Source organism: Salmo salar, chromosome 27, assembly GCF_965601325.2.
Source record: "Salmo salar chromosome 27, fSalSal1, whole genome shotgun sequence".
Lineage (NCBI taxonomy): Eukaryota > Metazoa > Chordata > Actinopteri > Salmoniformes > Salmonidae > Salmo > Salmo salar.
This window is the reverse complement of record NC_138317.1, coordinates 44092501-44115000: the sequence shown is the minus strand read 5'-3', so window position 1 is coordinate 44115000 and position 22500 is coordinate 44092501. Positions and strand designations below refer to the sequence as shown.

Genomic DNA, 22500 nt, shown 5'->3' with positions numbered 1-22500 from the left:
TCCCTACAACCAGGGATCTTCCTCCCTACAACCAGGGATCTTCCTCCCTACAACCAGGGATCTTCCTCCCTACAACCAGGGACCTGTGTTAGTTCTGTTCATCCTCTTCCTCCCTACAACCAGGGATCTTCCTCCCTACAACCAGGGATCTTCCTCCCTACAACCAGGGATCTTCCTCCCTACAACCAGGGATCTTCCTCCCTACAACCAGGGACCTTCATCCCTACAACCAGGGATCTGTGTTAGTTCTGTTCATCCTCTTCATCCCTACAACCAGGGATCTTCATCACTACAACCAGGGATCTTCATCCCTACAACCAGGGATCTTCATCCCTACAACCAGGGATTTTCATCCCTACAACCAGGGATCTTCCTCCCTACAACCAGGGATCTTCATCCCTACAACCAGGGACCTGTGTTAGTTCTGTTCATCCTCTTCATCCCTACAACCAGGGATCTTCATCCCTACAACCAGGGATCTTCATCCCTACAATTAGGGATCTTCATCCTTACAACCAGGGATTTTCATCCCTACAACCAGGGATCTTCATCCCTACAACCAGGGACCTTCATCCCTACAACCAGGGACCTGTGTTAGTTCTGTTCATCCTCTTCATCCCTACAACCAGGGACCTTCATCCCTACAACCAGGGATCTTCATCCCTACAACCAGGGACCTGTGTTAGTTCTGTTCATCCTCTTCATCCCTACAACCAGGGATCTTCATCCCTACAACCAGGGATCTTCATCCCTACAACCAGGGATCTTCATCCCTACAACCAGGGATTTTCATCCCTACAACCAGGGATCTTCATCCCTACAACCAGGGACCTGTGTTAGTTCTGTTCATCCTCTTCATCCCTACAACCAGGGATCTTCATCCCTACAACCAGGGATCTTCATCCCTACATCCAGGGACCTTCATCCCTACAACCAGGGACCTTCATCCCTACAACCAGGGACCTGTGTTAGTTTTGGTTTCACTGCTGTAGCCGTTCCAGCAGTCCTGTCAACTATCTGACATTTACAAGCATGACATCAGACACAGCTCTCGGAGAGCGGGCAGGATACAGACAGAGGGACAGAGAGAGAGAGGACAGGAAACAGACAGATGGACAGATAGAGAGAGAGGACAGGAAACAGACAGATGGACAGATAGAGATAGTGGACAGGAAACAGACAGAGGGACAGAGAGAGATAGAGGACAGGAAACAGACAGATGGACAGAGAGAGATAGTGGACAGGAAACAGACAGAGGGACAGAGAGAGATAGAGGACAGGAAACAGACAGGTGGACAGAGAGAGATAGTGGACAGGAAACAGACAGAGGGACAGAGAGAGATAGAGGACAGGAAACAGACAGAGGGACAGATTGAGAGAGAGGACAGGAAACGGACAGATAGAGAGAGGACAGGAAACAGACAGAGGGACAGATATAGACAGAGGGACAGATATAGACAGAGGGACAGATATAGACAGAGGGACAGATATAGACAGAGGGACAGATATAGACAGAGGGACAGATATAGACAGAGGGACAGATATAGACAGAGGGACAGATATAGACAGATGGACAGATAGAGAGAGGACAGGAAACAGACAGAGGGACAGATAGAGAGAGAGGACAGGAAACAGGCAGAGGGACAGATAGAGAGAGAGGACAGGAAACGGACAGATGGACAGATAGAGAGAGAGGACAGGAAACGGACAGATAGAGAGAGGACAGGAAACAGACAGAGGGACAGATAGAGAGAGAGGACAGGAAACAGGCAGAGGGACAGATAGAGAGAGAGGACAGGAAACGGACAGATGGACAGATAGAGAGAGAGGACAGGAAACGGACAGATAGAGAGAGGACAGGAAACAGACAGAGGGACAGAGAGAGATAGTGGACAGGAAACAGGCAGAGGGACAGATAGAGAGGCCAGGAAACAGGCAGAGGGACAGATAGAGATATATTAAGAAAGATGAAAAGATGAACAAGGCCATAGTAAACATGATGTCCCCCACCAGTGATGCAGGGACCCCTTGGGCAAATTAGTGACAATTATTCAAACTGATGTTGTGTTGCCAATTAGTGACAATTATTCAAAATTATGTTGCATGGCCAATTAGTGACAATTATTCAAACTGATGTTGCATGGCCAATTAGTGACAATTATTCAAACTGATGTTGCATGGCCAATTAGTGACAATTATTCAAACTGATGTTGCATGGCCAATTAGTGACAATTATTCAAACTGATGTTGCGTGGCCAATTAGTACAATTATTCAAACTGATGTTGTGTTGCCAATTAGTGCCAATTATTCAAAATTATGTTGCATGGCCAATTAGTACAATTATTCAAACTGATGTTGTGTGGCCAATTAGTACAATTATTCAAACTGATGTTGCATGGCCAATTAGTGACAATTATTCAAACTGATGTTGCATGGCCAATTAGTGACAATTATTCAAACTGATGTTGCATGGCCAATTAGTACAATTATTCAAACTGATGTTGCATGGCCAATTAGTGGCAATTATTCATACTGATGTTGCATGGCCAATTAGTACAATTATTCAAACTGATGTTGCATGGCCAATTAGTACAATTATTCAAACTGATGTTGCATGGCCAATTAGTGACAATTATTCAAACTGATGTTGCATGGCCAATTAGTACAATTATTCAAACTGATGTTGCATGGCCAATTAGTACAATTATTCAAACTGATGTTGCATGGCCAATTAGTACAATTATTCAAACTGATGTTGCATGGCCAATTAGTACAATTATTCAAACTGAAAGATTAATAAGAGAAAAACAATCAAGTCTTTGTTGGAAACAATGAGCGGTTCTTCCTTCGTGGCGAAAATACCTGTGATTATTACCCTTTGAATAAAACTTTATTAATGGCCTGTATGGAGTTACGATGTCTATCGATTGGCTGCACCCTGTCAAAATGTTCCTCGTCTGTGAATAGGGCGGACCTTGTAGGTCCTTCTGTTTGCTCATTGGCAGATGCCTACACAGTATGTACAGAATGACTGTCACTCAAAAGGGACAGGAGATAATGCTTGTTCAACGTTTGTAAATTCAGTTGACTACTATAGCCCCCCTCCCCTTGGGCCAATAAGTGTAAATACTGAATCTCTATGGCATGACTTACAATTTACAACTTAAATTTGGTTAAAATCGGGCCAGTGGTGCCTGAGATATCGCGTGTGAATAACGTCCGGACGAACGGTTCGTATGAACGTACGGAGACAGATCCATAGTCCACCGTCTATTTTATAACAGAGCGAGGTGAAGGCAGACAATATGGTCAGGTGAGAGAGATGTGTAAGACGCACTTACAACTTCCTGTCTCTCTCTTTCTCTATCTCTCTCTCTCTCTCTCTCCCCCCTTCCTCCCGCTCCCTCTCCTCTCACCATCTCTCTCTCCCCTCCCGTTCTCTCTCTCTCTCCCCCCCTTCCTCCCTCTCGTCTCACCATCTCTCTCTCCCTCCCGTTCTCTCTCTCTCTCTCCCCCCCTTCCTCCCTCTCCTCTCACCATCTCTCTCTCCCTCCCGTTCTCTCTCTCTCTCCCCCCCTTCCTCCCCCTCCATCTCTTTATCCTCACCCCCCTGACTGTGCCCCAACACTCCAAAGCTCTCCTCATTAAGGCTCTTTCATGAAGCAGGGGAGACAATAGGATACAAGGATTATCCCAACTTACATCCCCCATAAGGACCAAACTCTCTATATCTCCCATCACTCTCTCTCTCCCATCTCTCTCTCTCCCATCTCTCTCTCCATCACTCTCTCCCATCCTCTCTCCCATCTCTCTCTCTCCCATCTCTCTCTATCTCACCATCTCTCTCTCTCCCATCTTCTCTCTCCATCTCACCATCTCTCTCTCCCATTTTCTCTCTCCATCTCACCATCTCTCTCTCTCCCTCCCCCTCTCTCTCTCTCCCATCTCTCTTCCCTCATCTCACCATCTCTCTCTCCCTCCCGTCTCTCTGTCTCTCTCCATCTCCCTCTCTCCATCTCCCCCTCTCATCTCACCATCTCTCTCTCCCTCCCGTTCTCTCTGTCTCTCTCCATCTCCCTCTCTCCATCTCCCCCTCTCTCTCTCTCTCTCTCTCTCTCTCTCTCGCTCTCGCTCTCGCTCTCTCGCTCTCTCGCTCTCTCGCTCTCTCTCGATGTGAGATTAGTCTGTTCCTGTCAAGCCAGGAAGTGTGATAACACACACACACACACACACACACACACACACACACACACACACACACACACACACACACAGACTATATCCATGCAGGGAAGAGATAACGACTTTGATTAAACACGATGACAGTTCTCTCATCCCAATAAATTATTCAGAGAGAGAAAAAGAACCACGTGAATTTCATGTGATCACATGATCTCATGTGAAGTTATTATGACAGCATGTGACAACATGTAAAGCAACAGATGATAACACGAAACTACACATCAAATGTGAAGTGTCACGTGATTTTCCACATGTGAAATCATGTGGTTTTTATGTAAGAGGAAGAGAGAGGAAGAGAGAGGAAGAGAGAGGAAGAGAGAGGAAGAGAGAGGAATAGAGAGGAATAGAGAGGAAGAGAGAGGAAGAGAGAGGAATAGAGAGGAAGAGAGAGGAAGAGAGAGGAAGAGAGAGGAAGAGAGAGGAAGAGAGAGGAAGAGAGAGGAAGAGAGAGGAAGAGAGAGGAAGAGAGAGGGAGAGAGAGGGAGAGAGAGGGAGAGAGAGGGAGAGAGAGAGAGGGAGAGGGAGGGAGAGAGAGGGAGAGAGAGGAAGAAAGTGAAAGTAGAAAAATAATCATGACTACATTTTCACCTCAGTTCACCTCTTCTGATGAATTGAAAGTCGTACATTAGCAGCAGAGACGGAGAGAGGAGGTAGACGGAGAGAGGAGGTAGACGGACAGAGGAGGTAGACGGACAGAGGAGGTAGACGGACAGAGGAGGTAGACGGAGAGAGGAGGTAGACGGAGAGAGGAGGTAGACGGAGAGAGGAGGTAGACGGACAGAGGAGGTAGACGGAGAGAGGAGGTAGACGGACAGAGGAGGTAGACGGAGAGAGGAGGTAGACGGACAGAGGAGGTAGACGGACAGAGGAGGTAGACGGACAGAGGAGGTAGACGGAGAGAGGAGGTAGACGGAGAGAGGAGGTAGACGGAGAGAGGAGGTAGACGGAGAGAGGAGGTAGACGGAGAGAGGAGGTAGACGGAGAGAGGAGGTAGACCGGACAGAGGAGGTAGACCGGACAGAGGAGGTAGACCGGACAGAGGAGGTAGAACAGACAGAGGAGGTAGACGGACAGAGGTGGACAGGGGGAAAAGGATGGAAGGATCTGTATGTTTAATTCATTCCAGACGTTTGTGTCCGCATCGTCGAAGGGAAGGGAAGCTACGTCAGGAATAACTAACAGGACCTGGCCTGGCAGCCTCTGTAAACTCTCTTCTGACCTGTTTGATTTAGTTTAAAGGCCCAATGCACAAGTTTTTATCTCAATATCAAATCATTTCTGGCTAACAATAAGAAAATACCTTACAGGGATTGTTTTCATTTAATATGGTCGACAATATACAACAACAACAAAAAATTGCTTCTTAGAAAAGAGTAATTCCTCAAGCAATAAAATGTTCCTGTCTGGTCTGAGTGGGGAGGGGGGTCTGAACACTAGCTGGTCTGAGTGGGGAGGGGGGGGGGGGACTGAACACTAGCTGGTCTGAGTGGGGAGGGGGGGGGGGGACTGAACACTAGCTGGTCTGAGTGGGGAGGGGGGGGGACTGAACACTAGCTGGTCTGAGTGGGGAGGGGGGGGACTGAACACTAGCTGGTCTGAGTGGGGAGGGGGGGGGGGGGACTGAACACTAGCTGGTCTGAGTGGGGAGGGGGGGGGGGGACTGAACACTAGCTGGTCTGAGTGGGGAGGGGGGGGACTGAAAACTAGCTGGTCTGAGTGGGGAGGAGGGGGGGGACTGAACACTAGCTGGTCTGAGTGGGGAGGGGGGGACTGAACACTAGCTGGTCTGAGTGGGGAGGGGGGGGGGACTGAACACTAGCTGGTCTGAGTGGGGAGGGGGGGGACTGAACACTAGCTGGTCTGAGTGGGGAGGGGGGGGGGGGACTGAACACTAGCTGGTCTGAGTGGGGAGGGGGGGGGACTGAACACTAGCTGGTCTGAGTGGGGAGGGGGGGGACTGAACACTAGCTGGTCTGAGTGGGGGGGGGGGGACTGAACACTAGCTGGTCTGAGTGGGGAGGAGGGGGGACTGAACACTAGCTGGTCTGAGTGGGGAGGGGGGGGGGACTGAACACTAGCTGGTCTGAGTGGGGAGGGGGGGGGGACTGAACACTAGCTGGTCTGAGTGGGGAGGGGGGGGGACTGAACACTAGCTGGTCTGAGTGGGGAGGGGGGGGGGGACTGAACACTAGCTGGTCTGAGTGGGGAGGGGGGGGGGGACTGAACACTAGCTGGTCTGAGTGGGGAGGGGGGGGGACTGAACACTAGCTGGTCTGAGTGGGGAGGAGGGGGGGGACTGAACACTAGCTGGTCTGAGTGGGGAGGGGGGGGGGACTGAACACTAGCTGGTCTGAGTGGGGAGGGGGGGGACTGAACACTAGCTGGTCTGAGTGGGGAGGGGGGGGGGGACTGAACACTAGCTGGTCTGAGTGGGGAGGGGGGGGGGACTGAACACTAGCTGGTCTGAGTGGGGAGGGGGGGGGACTGAACACTAGCTGGTCTGAGTGGGGAGGAGGGGGGGGACTGAACACTAGCTGGTCTGAGTGGGGACGGGGGGGGACTGAACACTAGCTGGTCTGAGTGGGGAGGGGGGGGGGGACTGAACACTAGCTGGTCTGAGTGGGGAGGGGGGGGACTGAACACTAGCTGGTCTGAGTGGGGAGGGGGGGGGGGGACTGAACACTAGCTGGTCTGAGTGGGGAGGGGGGGGACTGAACACTAGCTGGTCTGAGTGGGGAGTGGGGGGGGACTGAACACTAGCTGGTCTGAGTGGGGAGGGGAGGGGGGGACTGAACACTAGCTGGTCTGAGTGGGGAGGGGGGGGACTGAACACTAGCTGGTCTGAGTGGGGAGGGGGGGGGGACTGAACACTAGCTGGTCTGAGTGGGGAGGGGGGGGGGACTGAACACTAGCTGGTCTGAGTGGGGAGGGGGGTCTGAACACTAGCTGGTCTGAGTGGGGAGGGGGGACTGAACACTATCTGGTCTGAGTGGGGGAGTGGGGGGGGACTGAACACTAGCTGGTCTGAGTGGGGAGGGGGGGAGGGGACTGAACACTAGCTGGTCTGAGTGGGGAGGGGGGGGACTGAACACTAGCTGGTCTGAGTGGGGAGGGGGGGGGGACTGAACACTAGCTGGTCTGAGTGGGGAGGGGGGTCTGAACACTAGCTGGTCTGAGTGGGGAGGGGGGGGGGACTGAACACTAGCTGGTCTGAGTGGGGAGGGGGGGAGGGGACTGAACACTAGCTGGTCTGAGTGGGGAGGGGGGGGGACTGAACACTAGCTGGTCTGAGTGGGGAGGGGGGGGGGACTGAACACTAGCTGGTCTGAGTGGGGAGGAGGGGGGGGACTGAACACTAGCTGGTCTGAGTGGGGGGGGGGGACTGAACACTAGCTGGTCTGAGTGGGGAGGGGGGGAGGGGACTGAACACTAGCTGGTCTGAGTGGGGAGGGGGGGGACTGAACACTAGCTGGTCTGAGTGGGGAGGGGGGGGACTGAACACTAGCTGGTCTGAGTGGGGAGGGGGGGGGGGACTGAACACTAGCTGGTCTGAGTGGGGGGGGGGACTGAACACTAGCTGGTCTGAGTGGGGAGGGGGGGGGACTGAACACTAGCTGGTCTGAGTGGGGAGGAGGGGGGGGACTGAACACTAGCTGGTCTGAGTGGGGAGGGGGGGGACTGAACACTAGCTGGTCTGAGTGGGGAGGGGGGGGGGACTGAACACTAGCTGGTCTGAGTGGGGAGGGGGGGGACTGAACACTAGCTGGTCTGAGTGGGGAGGGGGGGGGGGGACTGAACACTAGCTGGTCTGAGTGGGGAGGGGGGGGGACTGAACACTAGCTGGTCTGAGTGGGGAGTGGGGGGGGACTGAACACTAGCTGGTCTGAGTGGGGGAGGGGAGGGGGGGGGGACTGAACACTAGCTGGTCTGAGTGGGGAGGGGGGGGGACTGAACACTAGCTGGTCTGAGTGGGGAGGGGGGGGGACTGAACACTAGCTGGTCTGAGTGGGGAGGGGGGGGGGACTGAACACTAGCTGGTCTGAGTGGGAGGGGGGGGGGACTGAACACTAGCTGGTCTGAGTGGGGAGGGGGGGACTGAACACTAGCTGGTCTGAGTGGGGAGGGGGGGGGGACTGAACACTAGCTGGTCTGAGTGGGGAGGGGGAGGGGACTGAACACTAGCTGGTCTGAGTGGGGAGGGGGGGGGACTGAACACTAGCTGGTCTGAGTGGGGAGGGGGGGGGGACTGAACACTAGCTGGTCTGAGTGGGGAGGGGGGGGGGACTGAACACTAGCTGGTCTGAGTGGGGAGGGGGGGGGGACTGAACACTAGCTGGTCTGAGTGGGGAGGGGGGGGGACTGAACACTAGCTGGTCTGAGTGGGGAGGGGGGGGACTGAACACTAGCTGGTCTGAGTGGGGAGGGGGGGGGGACTGAACACTAGCTGGTCTGAGTGGGGAGGGGGGGGGGGACTGAACACTAGCTGGTCTGAGTGGGGAGGGGGGGGGACTGAACACTAGCTGGTCTGAGTGGGGAGGGGGGGGGGGACTGAACACTAGCTGGTCTGAGTGGGGAGGGGGGGGGACTGAACACTAGCTGGTCTGAGTGGGGAGGGGGGGGGACTGAACACTAGCTGGTCTGAGTGGGGAGGGGGACTGAACACTAGCTGGTCTGAGTGGGGAGGGGGGGCTGAACACTAGCTGGTCTGAGTGGGGAGGGGGGGGGGGACTGAACACTAGCTGGTCTGAGTGGGGAGGGGGGGGGGGGACTGAACACTAGCTGGTCTGAGTGGGGAGGGGGGGGGGACTGAACAGTAGCTGGTCTGAGTGGGGAGGGGGGGGACTGAACACTAGCTGGTCTGAGTGGGGAGGGGGGGGGACTGAACACTAGCTGGTCTGAGTGGGGAGGGGGGGGACTGAACACTAGCTGGTCTGAGTGGGGAGGGGGGGACTGAACACTAGCTGGTCTGAGTGGGGAGGGGGGGACTGAACACTAGCTGGTCTGAGTGGGGAGGGGGGGGGACTGAACACTAGCTGGTCTGAGTGGGGAGGGGGGGGGGGACTGAACACTAGCTGGTCTGAGTGGGGAGGGGGGAGACTGCACTGCTGGTCTGAGTGGGGAGGGGGGACTGAACACTAGCTGGTCTGAGTGGGGAGGGGGGGAGGGGACTGAACACTAGCTGGTCTGAGTGGGGAGGGGGGGGGGACTGAACACTAGCTGGTCTGAGTGGGGAGGGGGGGGGGGACTGAACACTAGCTGGTCTGAGTGGGGAGGAGGGGGGGGACTGAACACTAGCTGGTCTGAGTGGGGAGGGGGGGGGGACTGAACACTAGCTGGTCTGAGTGGGGAGGGGGGGGGGGACTGAACACTAGCTGGTCTGAGTGGGGAGGGGGGGGGACTGAACACTAGCTGGTCTGAGTGGGGAGGGGGGGGGGGACTGAACACTAGCTGGTCTGAGTGGGGAGGAGGGGGGGGACTGAACACTAGCTGGTCTGAGTGGGGAGGGGGGGACTGAACACTAGCTGGTCTGAGTGGGGAGGGGGGGGGGACTGAACACTAGCTGGTCTGAGTGGGGAGGAGGGGGGGACTGAACACTAGCTGGTCTGAGTGGGGAGGGGGGGGGGGACTGAACACTAGCTGGTCTGAGTGGGGAGGGGGGGACTGAACACTAGCTGGTCTGAGTGGGGAGGGGGGGGGGACTGAACACTAGCTGGTCTGAGTGGGGAGGGGGGACTGAACACTAGCTGGTCTGAGTGGGGAGGGGGGGGACTGAACACTAGCTGGTCTGAGTGGGGAGGGGGGGGACTGAACACTAGCTGGTCTGAGTGGGGGGGGGGACTGAACACTAGCTGGTCTGAGTGGGGGGGGGACTGAACACTAGGTGGTCTGAGTGGGGGGGGGGGGACTGAACACTAGCTGGTCTGAGTGGGGAGGGGGGGGGGGACTGAACACTAGCTGGTCTGAGTGGGGAGGGGGGGGGGGACTGAACACTAGCTGGTCTGAGTGGGGAGGGGGGGGGGGACTGAACACTAGCTGGTCTGAGTGGGGAGGGGGGGACTGAACACTAGCTGGTCTGAGTGGGGAGGGGGGACTGAACACTAGCTGGTCTGAGTGGGGAGGGGGGGAGGGACTGAACACTAGCTGGTCTGAGTGGGGGAGGGGGGGACTGAACACTAGCTGGTCTGAGTGGGGAGGGGGGGGACTGAACACTAGCTGGTCTGAGTGGGGAAGAGGGGGGGACTGAACACTAGCTGGTCTGAGTGGGGGGGGAACTGAACACTAGCTGGTCTGAGTGGGGAGGGGGGGAGGGGACTGAACACTAGCTGGTCTGAGTGGGGAGGGGGGGGGGACTGAACACTAGCTGGTCTGAGTGGGGAGGGGGGGGGACTGAACACTAGCTGGTCTGAGTGGGGAGGGGGGGACTGAACACTAGCTGGTCTGAGTGGGGAGGGGGGGACTGACACTAGCTGGTCTGAGTGGGGAGAGGGGGGGACTGAACACTAGCTGGTCTGAGTGGGGGGGGACTGAACACTAGCTGGTCTGAGTGGGGAGGGGGGGGGGGACTGAACACTAGCTGGTCTGAGTGGGGAGGGGGGGGGACTGAACACTAGCTGGTCTGAGTGGGGAGGGGGGGGGACTGAACACTAGCTGGTCTGAGTGGGGAGGGTGGGGGGGGACTGAACACTAGCTGGTCTGAGTGGGGAGGGGGGGGGGACTGAACACTAGCTGGTCTGAGTGGGGAGGGGGGGGGGACTGAACACTAGCTGGTCTGAGTGGGGAGGGTGGGGGGGGACTGAACACTAGCTGGTCTGAGTGGGGGGGGGGGACTGAACACTAGCTGGTCTGAGTGGGGAGGGGGGGACTGAACACTAGCTGGTCTGAGTGGGGAGGGGGGGGGGGGACTGAACACTAGCTGGTCTGAGTGGGGAGGGGGGGGGGACTGAACACTAGCTGGTCTGAGTGGGGAGGGGGGGGGACTGAACACTAGCTGGTCTGAGTGGGAGGGTGGGGGGGACTGAACACTAGCTGGTCTGAGTGGGGAGGAGGGGGGGGACTGAACACTAGCTGGTCTGAGTGGGGAGGGGGGGGGACTGAACACTAGCTGGTCTGAGTGGGAGGAGGGGGGGGACTGAACACTAGCTGGTCTGAGTGGGGGGGGGGGACTGAACACTAGCTGGTCTGAGTGGGGAGGGGGGGGACTGAACACTAGCTGGTCTGAGTGGGGGGGGGGGGACTGAACACTAGCTGGTCTGAGGGGGGGGGGGGACTGTACACTAGCTGGTCTGAGTGGGGAGGGGGGGGACTGAACACTAGCTGGTCTGAGTGGCGAGGTGGGGGGGACTGAACACTAGCTGGTCTGAGTGGGGAGGGGGGGGGACTGAACACTAGCTGGTCTGAGTGGGGAGGGGGGGACTGAACACTAGCTGGTCTGAGTGGGGAGGGGGGGGGGGACTGAACACTAGCTGGTCTGAGTGGGGGAGGGGGGGACTGAACACTAGCTGGTCTGAGTGGGGAGGGGGGGGGACTGAACACTAGCTGGTCTGAGTGGGGAGAGGGGGGGACTGAACACTAGCTGGTCTGAGTGGGGAGGGGGGTCTGAACACTAGCTGGTCTGAGTGGGGAGGGGGGAGGGGACTGAACACTAGCTGGTCTGAGTGGGGAGGAGGGGGGGGACTGAACACTAGCTGGTCTGAGTGGGGAGGGGGGGGGGGGACTGAACACTAGCTGGTCTGAGTGGGGAGGGGGGGGACTGAACACTAGCTGGTCTGAGTGGGGAGGGGGGACTGAACACTAGCTGGTCTGAGTGGGGAGGAGGGGGGGACTGAACACTAGCTGGTCTGAGTGGGGAGGGGGGGGGGACTGAACACTAGCTGGTCTGAGTGGGAGGGGGGGGGGACTGAACACTAGCTGGTATTAAACCCCTGTTTCTTATCGGTTTATTAACACATTTACCACCTGGTGATGGAAGCAGGCCAAAACTCCAGCCCACCAAAACAGGCTGATCTTTTCAAATAGCTCTTCTTCCACTGATCGGGAATTACCTTCATATTCCTAATGGAACAGTATTATTCCAACCTAGTAGTATGAAAAGATATATAAAGCACATGAGAAAGTAAATCACGTTTTTGACTGGACTGGGCCTTTAATCTCTATCAGTTGTGGGTTGTAATGTCACATTCTTGACCTTAGTCCTGACATGTCCACTATGTGGTGGAACTGTATGCTAACGTGATGAATAACTCTGAATGTTCCCAGGAAGAATGCTTTAGTTCAGTGGTCTAACATGGGCTTGTGGTGGGTCAGTGGGTCAGAACCCCTTCCATGGGTCAGAACCCTTTCCATGGGTCAGTGGGTCAGAACCCCTTCCATGGGTCAATGGGTCAGAACCCTTCCATGGGTCAGTGGGTCAGAACACACTCCATGGGTCAGTGGGTCAGAACCCCTTCCATGGGTCAATGGGTCAGAACCTCTTCCATGGGTCAGTGGGTCAGAACCCCTTCCATGGGTCAATGGGTCAGAACCCTTCCATGGGCCAGTGGGTCAGAACCCCTTCCATGGGTCAATGGGTCAGAACCCTTCCATGGGTCAGAACACACTCCATGGGTCAGTGGGTCAGAACCCCTTCCATGGGTCAGAACCTCTTCCATGGGTCAATGATGTCTTCAGTCTCTGTCTCTCTATTCCCCCTTACCTCTCTATCCCCTCCATCTCTTCCTCTCTCTCTCATCCCTTCCTCTCTCTCCCCATCCTTCCTTCCCTCTCTCTCTCTCCATCCTTCCCCCCTCTCTCTCCGTCCTTCCCTCTCTCTCTCTCCATCCCTTCCTCTCTCTCCCATCCTTCCTTCCCTCTCTCTCTCTCCATCCTTCCCTCTCTCTCTCTCCATCCCTTCCCCTCTCTCTCCCCATCCTTCCTTCCCTCTCTCTCTCTCCATCCTTCCCTCTTTCTCTCCATCCCTTCCCCCTCTCTCTCTCCATCCCTTCCCCCCTCTCTCTTCTCATCCTTCCCCCTCTCTCTCCCCATCCTTCCCCCTCTCTCTCCCATCCTTCCCCCTCTCTCTCCCCATCCTTCGCCCTCTCTCTCCCCATCCTTCCCCCTCTCTCTCCCCATCCTTCCCCCTCTCTCTCTCCATCCCTTCCCCCTCTCTCTCTCCATCCTTCCCCCTCTCTCTCCCCATCCTTCCCCCTCTCTCTTCTCATCCTTCCCCCTCTCTCTCCCCATCCTTCCCCCTCTCTCCATCCTTCCCCTTCTCTCTCCCCATCCCTTCCCTCTCTCTCCCCATCCTTCCTTCCCTCTCTCTCCATCCTTCCCTCTTTCTCTCCATCCCTTCCCCTTCTCTCTCCCCATCCCTTCCCTCTCTCTCCCCATCCTTCCCCTCTCTCTCCCCATCCTTCCCCTCTCTCTCCCCATCCTTCGCCCTCTCTCTCCCCATCCTTCCCCTCTCTCTCCATCCTTCCCTTCTCTTTCCATCCTTTCCTCTCTCTCCATTCACCTCTACCTCTCTCTGGTTCCAGTCCTAACTCATTTATGCCTCTGTTGTTCCATAGCTCACACACACACACACACACACACACACACACACACACACACACACACACACCACACACACACACACACCACACACACTGTTGTTCCATAGCTCACAGCCTGGATCATTTTATGTAATTCACTCATATCTCCTTTTTACTAGTCCGGGGGTCAGCCTTGTACTGACAGCATGAAATAATCAATGTGTGTGTGTGTGTGTGTGTGTGTGTGTGGGTGGGTGTGTGTGTTGCTACAGATAAATGTGTAGTAGTTGTTAAAGGCAGCTTGCTACTTTACTCTCACTCTCTCTACTCTCACTCTCTACTCTCACTCTCTCTACTCTCAATCTCGCTACTCTCACTGTCTCCCTCTCACTCTCTCTCTCTCTACTCTCTCTACTCTCACTCTCTCTACTCTCACTCTCTCTACTCTCACTCTCTCTACTCTCACTCTCTCTACTCTCACTGTCTCTACTCTCACTCTCTCTACTCTCACTCTCTCTCTCACTCTCTATTCTCACTCTACTCTTCTCTCACTGTCTCTACTCTCACTGTCTCTACTCTCACTCTCTCTACTCTCACTGTCTCTACTCTCACTCTCTCTACTCTCACTGTCTCTACTCTCACTGCCTCTACTCTCACTCTCTCTACTCTCTCTCTCTACTCTCTCTCTCTACTCTCACTGTCTCTACTCTCACTCTCTCTACTCTCACTCTCTCTCTCACTCTCTATTCTCACTCTACTCTTCTCTCACTGTCTCTACTCTCACTGTCTCTACTCTCTCTACTCTCACTGTCTCTACTCTCACTCTCTCTACTCTCACTGTCTCTACTCTCATTGCCTCTACTATACTTCTTTTTTCTCACTGCCTCTACTCTCACTGTCTCTACTCTCACTCTCTTTACTCTCACTCTCTTTACTCTCACTGTCTCTACTCTCACTCTCTCTACTCTCACTCTCTCTACTCTCACTCTCTCTACTCTTGCTGTCTCTACTCTCACTCTCTCTACTCTCACTCTCTATTCTCACTCTACTCTTCTCTCACTCTCTACTCTCACTCTTTCTACTCTCACTCTCTACTCTCACTCACTCTCTCTACTCTCACTCTCTTTACTCTCACTCTCTTTACTCTCACTGTCTCTACTCTCACTCTCTCTACTCTCACTCTCTCTACTCTCACTCTCTCTACTCTTGCTGTCTCTACTCTCACTCGCTCTACTCTCACTCTCTATTCTCACTCTACTCTTCTCTCACTCTCTACTCTCACTCTCTCTACTCTCACTCTCTACTCTCACTCACTCTCTCTACTCTCACTCTCTCAACTCTCACTCTGTCTACTCTCACTCTCTCTACTCTCACTCTCTCTACTCTCACTGTCTCTACTCTCACTCTCTCTACTCTCACTCTCTCTACTCTCACTCTCTCTACTCTTGCTGTCTCTACTCTCACTCTCTCTACTCTCACTCTCTATTCTCACTCTACTCATCTCTCACTCTCTACTCTCACTCTCTCTACTCTCACTCTCTACTCTCACTCACTCTCTCTACTCTCACTCTCTCTACTCTCACTCTGTCTACTCTCACTCTGTCTACTCTCACTCTCTCTACTCTCACTCTCTCTACTCTCACTGTCTCTACTCTCACCTCTCTCTACTCTCACTCTCTCTACTCTCACTCTCTCTACTCTTGCTGTCTCTACTCTCACTCTCTCTACTCTCACTCTCTATTCTCACTCTACTCTTCTCTCACTCTCTACTCTCACTCTCTCTACTCTCACTCTCTACTCTCACTCACTCTCTCTACTCTCACTCTCTCAACTCTCACTCTGTCTACTCTCACTGTCTCTACTCTCACTCTCTCTACTCTCACTCTGTCTACTCTCACTGTCTCTACTCTCACTCTCTCAAATAATCTAGCAATTCCCCAACAACTGTCTTATACACAGAAATCTAATGGGAGGAATATGAATATGTGCATATATATATATGGATGAGCGGCATAGGCAAGATGCAATAGATGGTAATAGGTACAGTATATACATATGATATGAGTAATGTAAGATATGTTAACATTATTAAAGTGGCATCCATTTATTAAAGTGGGACAGTGATTTGAGTCTCTATATAGAGCAGCAGCCTCTCTGTGATAGTGATGGCTGTTTAACAGTCTGATGGCCTTGAGAGAGTCCCAGCTTTGATGCACCTGTACTGACCTCGCCTTCTGGATGATAGCGGGGTGAACAGGCAGTGGCTCGGGTGGTTGATGTCCTTGATTATATTTTGGCCTTCCTGTGACATCGGGATGGTGTAGGTGTCCTGAAGGGCAGGTAGTTTACCCCCGGTGATGCGTTGTGCAGACCTCACTACCCTCTGGAGAGCCTTACGGTTGTGGGCGGTGCAGTTGCCGTACCAGGCGGTGATACAGCCCGACAGGATGCTCTCGATTGTGCATCTGTAAAAGTTTGTCAGGGTTTTAGGTGACAAGACCAAATTTCTTCAGTCTCCTGATGTTGAAGAGGTGCTGTTGTGCCTTCTTCTCCACGCTGTCTGTGTGGGTGGGACCATTTCAGTTTGTCTGGGATGTGTACTCCGAGGAACTTAAAACTTTCCAACTTCTCCGCTGTTGTCCCTTCGATATGTATAGGGTTGTGCTCCCTCTGCTGTTTCCTGAAGTCCACGATCATCTCCTTAGTCTTAGTTGACGTTGAGTGAGAGGTTGTTTTCCTGACACCACACTCCGAGGGCCCTCACCTCCTCCCTGTAGGCCGTCTCGTCGTTGTTGGTAATCAAGCCTACCACTGTAGTGTCGTCTGCAAACTTGATGATTGAGTTGGAGGCGTGCATGGCCACGCAGTCGTGGGTGAACAAGGAGTGCAGGAGGGGGCTAAAAACGCACCCTTGTGGGGCCACAGTGTTGAGGGTCAGCAAAGTGGAGATGATGTTTCCTACCTTCACCACCAGGAGGCAGCCCGTCAGAAAGTCCAGGACCCAATTGCACAGGGCAGGGTTCAGACCCAGGGCCTCCAGCTTGATGATGAGCTTGGAGGGTACTGTGGTGTTGAATGCTGAGCTGTAGTCAATGAACAGCATTCTTACGTAGGTATCTCAGGTTCTCTGTAGGTCCAGTCTCATTAGAAGCTTTGATCCAGGCAGATGCATCATCCAAAATGGAACCCTATCTCCTGGAGGATTGGAGCTGTCTAGAACGCACACACCTTCCTTCCTTCTTCCTTCCTTCCTTCCTTCCTTCCTTCCTTCCTTCCTTCCTTCCTTCCTTCCTTCCTTCCTTCCTTCCTTCCTTCCTTCCTTCCTTCCTTCCTTCCTTCCTTCCTTCCTTCCTTCCTTCCTTCCTTTCCTTCCTTCCTTCCTTCCTTCCTTCCCTTCTCTCTTTCTCTTCTTTCTTTCTTTCTTTCTTTCTTTCTTTCTTTCTTTCTTTCTTTCTTTCTTCCTTCCTTCCTTCCATCATAGGTTGATGGTGACCATAACATGATTCATTAGGATGAGTCTGGGGTACGGTGAGTGCACAGATGGCTGATGAGACCAATCTGAGCCCGGAACACTCTTTGGATCACTGGACATGATATATTGGTAGCTGTCTCCTGAGGGACAGATCGCTGGACATTATATATTGGTAGCTGTCTCCTGAGGGACAGATCGCTGTCTACTGAGGGACAGATCACTGGACATGATATATTGGTAGCTGTCTCCTGAGGGACAGATCGCTGGACATTATATATTTGGTAGCTGTCTCCTGAGGGACAGATCGCTGTCTACTGAGGGACAGATCACTGGACATGATATATTGATAGATGTCTCCTTTTCTAGCCTGTTCCTCATCCTGGGGAGTGGAGCAATATGACCCTGAATGCTGATTCAGTCCTCATCCTGGGGAGCGGAGCAGTATGACCCTGAATGCTGATTCAGTCCTCATCCTGGGGAGCGGAGCAGTATGACCCCTGAATGCTGATTCAGTCCTCACCTTGGGGAGTGGAGCAGTATGACCCTGAATGCTGATTCAGTCCTCACCTTGGGGAGTGGAGCAGTATGACCCTGAATGCTGATTCAGTCCTCATCCTGGGGAGTGGAGCAGTATGACCCTGAATGCTGATTCAGTCCTCATCCTGGGGAGTGGAGCAGTATGACCCTGAATGCTGATTCAGTCCTCATCCTGGGGAGTGGAGCAGTATGACCCTGAATGCTGATTCAGTCCTCACCTTGGGGAGTGGAGCAGTATGACCCTGAATGCTGATTCATTCCTGTGAAAAGCGACAAGATACCCTGAGGTGTCTGTGTCCACGACTACAGCTTCAGTTCATGCACATCTCCTGCTTCGTCTTTCGTCCAATGCCACAGGACTTTGGGTGACGATGCCGTGACTTTGGGTGACGATGCCGTGACTTTGGGTGACGGTGCCAGGATTTAAGTGAGGGAGAGTTAAGCAGCTTCGACCTCACGCTCTCATCCAGACTCATCTGTATCCAGTGTCAAGATTGTCTACACACACACACACACACACACACACACACACACACACACACACACACACACACACACACACACACACACATACACACACACACACACACACACACACACGCTCAGACACAGACACACACACACACACACACACGCTCAGACACAGACACACCACACACACACACACGCTCAGACACAGACACACACACACAGGACAGACAACACACACACCGACACACACACACACACACACACACACACACACACACACACACACACACACACACACACACACACACACACACACACACACACACACACACACATACACATTCACATTCACATACACACACACACACACACACACACACACACACACACATACACATTCACATTCACATTCACATACACACACACACACACACACACATTCACACATTCACACACACACACACAGAAACACGCTCACACACGCACACACACACACACACACACACAGACACACAGACACACCGACACACACACACACACACACACACACACACACACACACACACACACACACACACACACACACACACACACACACACACACACACAGTGACTAAAGAGGAAGCTGCGCTCTATGGACATTCATTAACCTGGCACCGTACCCATCCATGTCTCTTCTGAGAGGAGGGCCGTGAAATTATGTTACCCAGCAGTATATCACATCTCTTTCTCCTCAACCCTAACCCAGCATTATATCACATCTCTGTCTCTCAACCCTAACCCAGCAGTATATCACATCTCTGTCTCTCAACCCTAACCCAGCAGTATATCACATCTCTGTCTCTCAACCCTAACCCAGCAGTATATCACATCTCTGTCTCTCAACCCTAACCCAGCAGTATATCACATCTCTGTCTCTCAACCCTAACCCAGCAGTATATCACATCTCTGTCTCTCAACCCTAACCCAGCAGTATATCACATCTCTGTCTCACAACCCTAACCCAGCAGTATATCACATCTCTGTCTCTCAACCCTAACCCAGCATCACATCTGTCTGTCTCTCAACCCTAACCCAGCATCACATCTCTGTCTCACAACCCTAACCCAGCATCACATCACATCTGTCTGTCTCTCAACCCTAACCCAGCATCACATCTGTCTGTCTCTCAACCCTAACCCAGCATCACATCTGTCTGTCACTCAACCCTAACCCAGCATCACATCTGTCTGTCTCTCAACCCTAACCCAGCATCACATCTCTGTCTCACAACCCTAACCAAGCATCACATCTCTCTGTCTCTCAACCCTAACCCAGCATCACATCTGTCTGTCTCTCAACCCTAACCAAGCATCACATCTGTCTGTCTCTCAACCCTAACCCAGCATCACGTCTGTCTCTCAACCCTAACCCAGCATCACATCTCTGTCTCACAACCCTAACCAAGCATCACATCTCTCTGTCTCTCAACCCTAACCCAGCATCACATCTGTCTGTCTCTCAACCCTAACCAAGCATCACATCTGTCTGTCTCTCAACCCTAACCCAGCATCACGTCTGTCTCTCAACCCTAACCCAGCATCACATCTGTCTCACAACCCTAACCCAGCATCACATCTGTCTGTCTCTCAACCCTAACCCAGCATCAAATTTTTTCATCTCACAACCCTAACCCAGCATCACTTCTGTCTGTCTCTCAACCCTAACCCAGCATCACATCTGTCTCTCTCTCAACCCTAACCCAGCATCACATCTGTCTCTCTGTCTCACAACCATAACCCAGCATCACATCTGTCTGTCTCTCAACCCTAACCCAGCATCACAACTGTCTGTCTCTCAACCCTAACCCAGCATCACATCTGTCTGTCTCTCAACCCTAACCCAGCATCACATCTGTCTGTCTCTCAACCCTAACCCAGCATCACATTTTTTCATCTCACAACCCTAACCCAGCATCACATCTGTCTCTCTGTCTCACAACCATAACCCAGCATCACATCTGTCTGTCTCTCAACCCTAACCCAGCATCACATCTGTCTGTCTCTCAATCCTAACCCAGCATCACATCTGTCTGTCTCTCAACCCTAACCCAGCATCACTTCTGTCTGTCCCTCAAACATAACCCAGCATCACATCTGTCTGTCTCACAACCATAACCCAGCATCACATCTGTCTGTCTCACAATCCTATCCCAGCATCACATATAACTGTCTCTCAACCCTAACCCAGCATCACAGCTGTCTGTCTCTCAACCCTAACCCAGCATCACATCTGTCTGTCTCTCAACCCTAACCCAGCATCACATCTGTCTATCTCTCAACCCTAACCCAGCATCACATATGTCTATCTCTCAACCCTAACCCAGCATCACATCTGTCTGTTTCACAACCCTAACCTAGCATCACATCTTTCTGTCTCACAACCCTAACCCAGCATCACATCTGTCTGTCTCTCAACCCTAACCCAGCATCACATCTGTCTGTCTCACAACCCTAACCCAGCATCACATCTGTCCCAACACAACAGCTACACCCTCATATTTTGCATCCCCAAATGGAACTCTATTCCCTTTATATTCCCTTTTGAGCCTTATGGGAAGTAGTGCACTATAATTAGAATAGGGTGCCATGTGTAGTTCATCCACAGTCTGTCTCCAGTTTGTCTCTGGAGGAATTAAAGCAACACCCAGTGATCACACAACAGAGCAGTGTCTGAGTGGTGAGACTCAATAAGGGTTTTATGTGGTATGTCTGGTAGAGGTGTGGTAGAGGTCAGGTAGAGGTCAGGTAGAGGTCAGGTAGAGGTCAGGTAGAGGCCAGGTAGAGGCCAGGTAGAGGCCAGGTAGAGGCCAGGTATAGGTCAGGTATAGGTCAGGTAGAGGCCAGGTAGAGGTCAGGTAGAGGCCAGGTAGAGGCCAGGTAGAGGCCAGGTAGAGGCCAGGTAGAGGCCAGGTAGAGGCCAGGTAGAGGTCAGGTAGAGGCCAGGTAGAGGTCAGGTAGAAGCCAGGTAGAGGCCAGGTAGAGGCGTGGTAGAGGCCAGGTAGAGGTCAGGTAGAGGCCAGGTAGAAGCCAGGTAGAGGTCAGGTAGAGGTCAGGTAGAGGTCAGGTAGAGGTCAGGTAGAGGCGTGGTAGAGGCGTGGTAGAGGTCAGGTAGAAGCCAGGTAGAGGCCAGGTAGAGGCCAGGTAGAGGCCAGGTAGAGGCCAGGTAGAGGCCAGGTAGAGGCGTGGTAGAGGTCAGGTAGAAGCCAGGTAGAGGCGTGGTAGAGGCTATCTAGTACCTAAAATGGTTATTCGGCTGTCCCCATAGGAGAACCCATTTTTGTTCCAGGTAGAACCCCTTTGGTTCTGGTTCTTTGGTTTAAGGTAGAACCCTTTTGGTTCCATGTAGAACCCTTTCCACAAAGGGTTCTACCTGGTCCTATGGGATCAGCCGAAGAACCCTTTTGGAATCCTTTTTCCTATGGCTGTATACCAATGTAAACCTTTACCAATAACTCTCTATTCCAGTCTATTTATTTATGCATTAATGGGTAAAGCTTTTTTTGCATCAAATACTGTTATAAGGTGCCATGAGCTGCTATGAATGCTTATATAGCAAGTCTTATCATGCGCTATGTCTGTGATTCAATGCAATATAAAGGCTTTATTAACAGGTGTTTTATAGAGTTTCCTATTGGACACACACACACACACACACACACACACACACACACACACACACACACACACACACACACACACACCACGAATGCCAACACACCCACCCATACACACACACTTTATTAACATAGACTTTAACCTGAACTTGAATTAGAGTTATTTTGGGGCTTACCTTCAGATCATCTGAGGCTTACCTTCAGATCTTTTGGGGCTTATCTTCAATTCATCTGGGGCTTACCTTCAATTCATCTGGGGCTTACCTTCAATTCATCTGGGGCTTACCTTCAGTTCTTTTGGGGCTTACCTTCAGATCTTTTGGGGCTTATCTTCAATTCATCTGGGGCTTACCTTCAATTCATCTGGGGCTTACCTTCAATTCATCTGGGGCTTACCTTCAATTCATCTGGGGCTTACCTTCAGTTCATCTGGGGCTTACCTTCAGATCTTTTGGGGCTTATCTTCAATTCATCTGGGGCTTACCTTCAATTCATCTGGGGCTTACCTTCAATTCATCTGGGGCTTACCTTCAGTTCTTTTGGGGCTTACCTTCAGTTCTTTTGGGGCTTATCTTCAATTAATCTGGGGCTTACCTTAAGTTCATTTGGGGCT

The 22500-nt window shown here is 52.8% G+C and overlaps 1 protein-coding gene across 1 annotated transcript in view; it reads left to right on the top strand.

The window, feature by feature from the left end:
- LOC106593151 (disks large-associated protein 3) overlaps positions 1–22500 on the top strand; it is a 104056-nt gene that overhangs the window by 922 nt on the left and 80634 nt on the right. Inside the window, exons 1-3 of the mRNA XM_082970280.1 lie at positions 1–87; positions 124–417; positions 872–967. The exon at positions 1–87 is cut by the window's left edge and continues 922 nt beyond it. Coding sequence (XP_082826406.1) covers positions 1–87; positions 124–417; positions 872–967 — 477 coding nt within the window. The remainder of the gene's footprint in view (positions 88–123; positions 418–871; positions 968–22500) is intronic.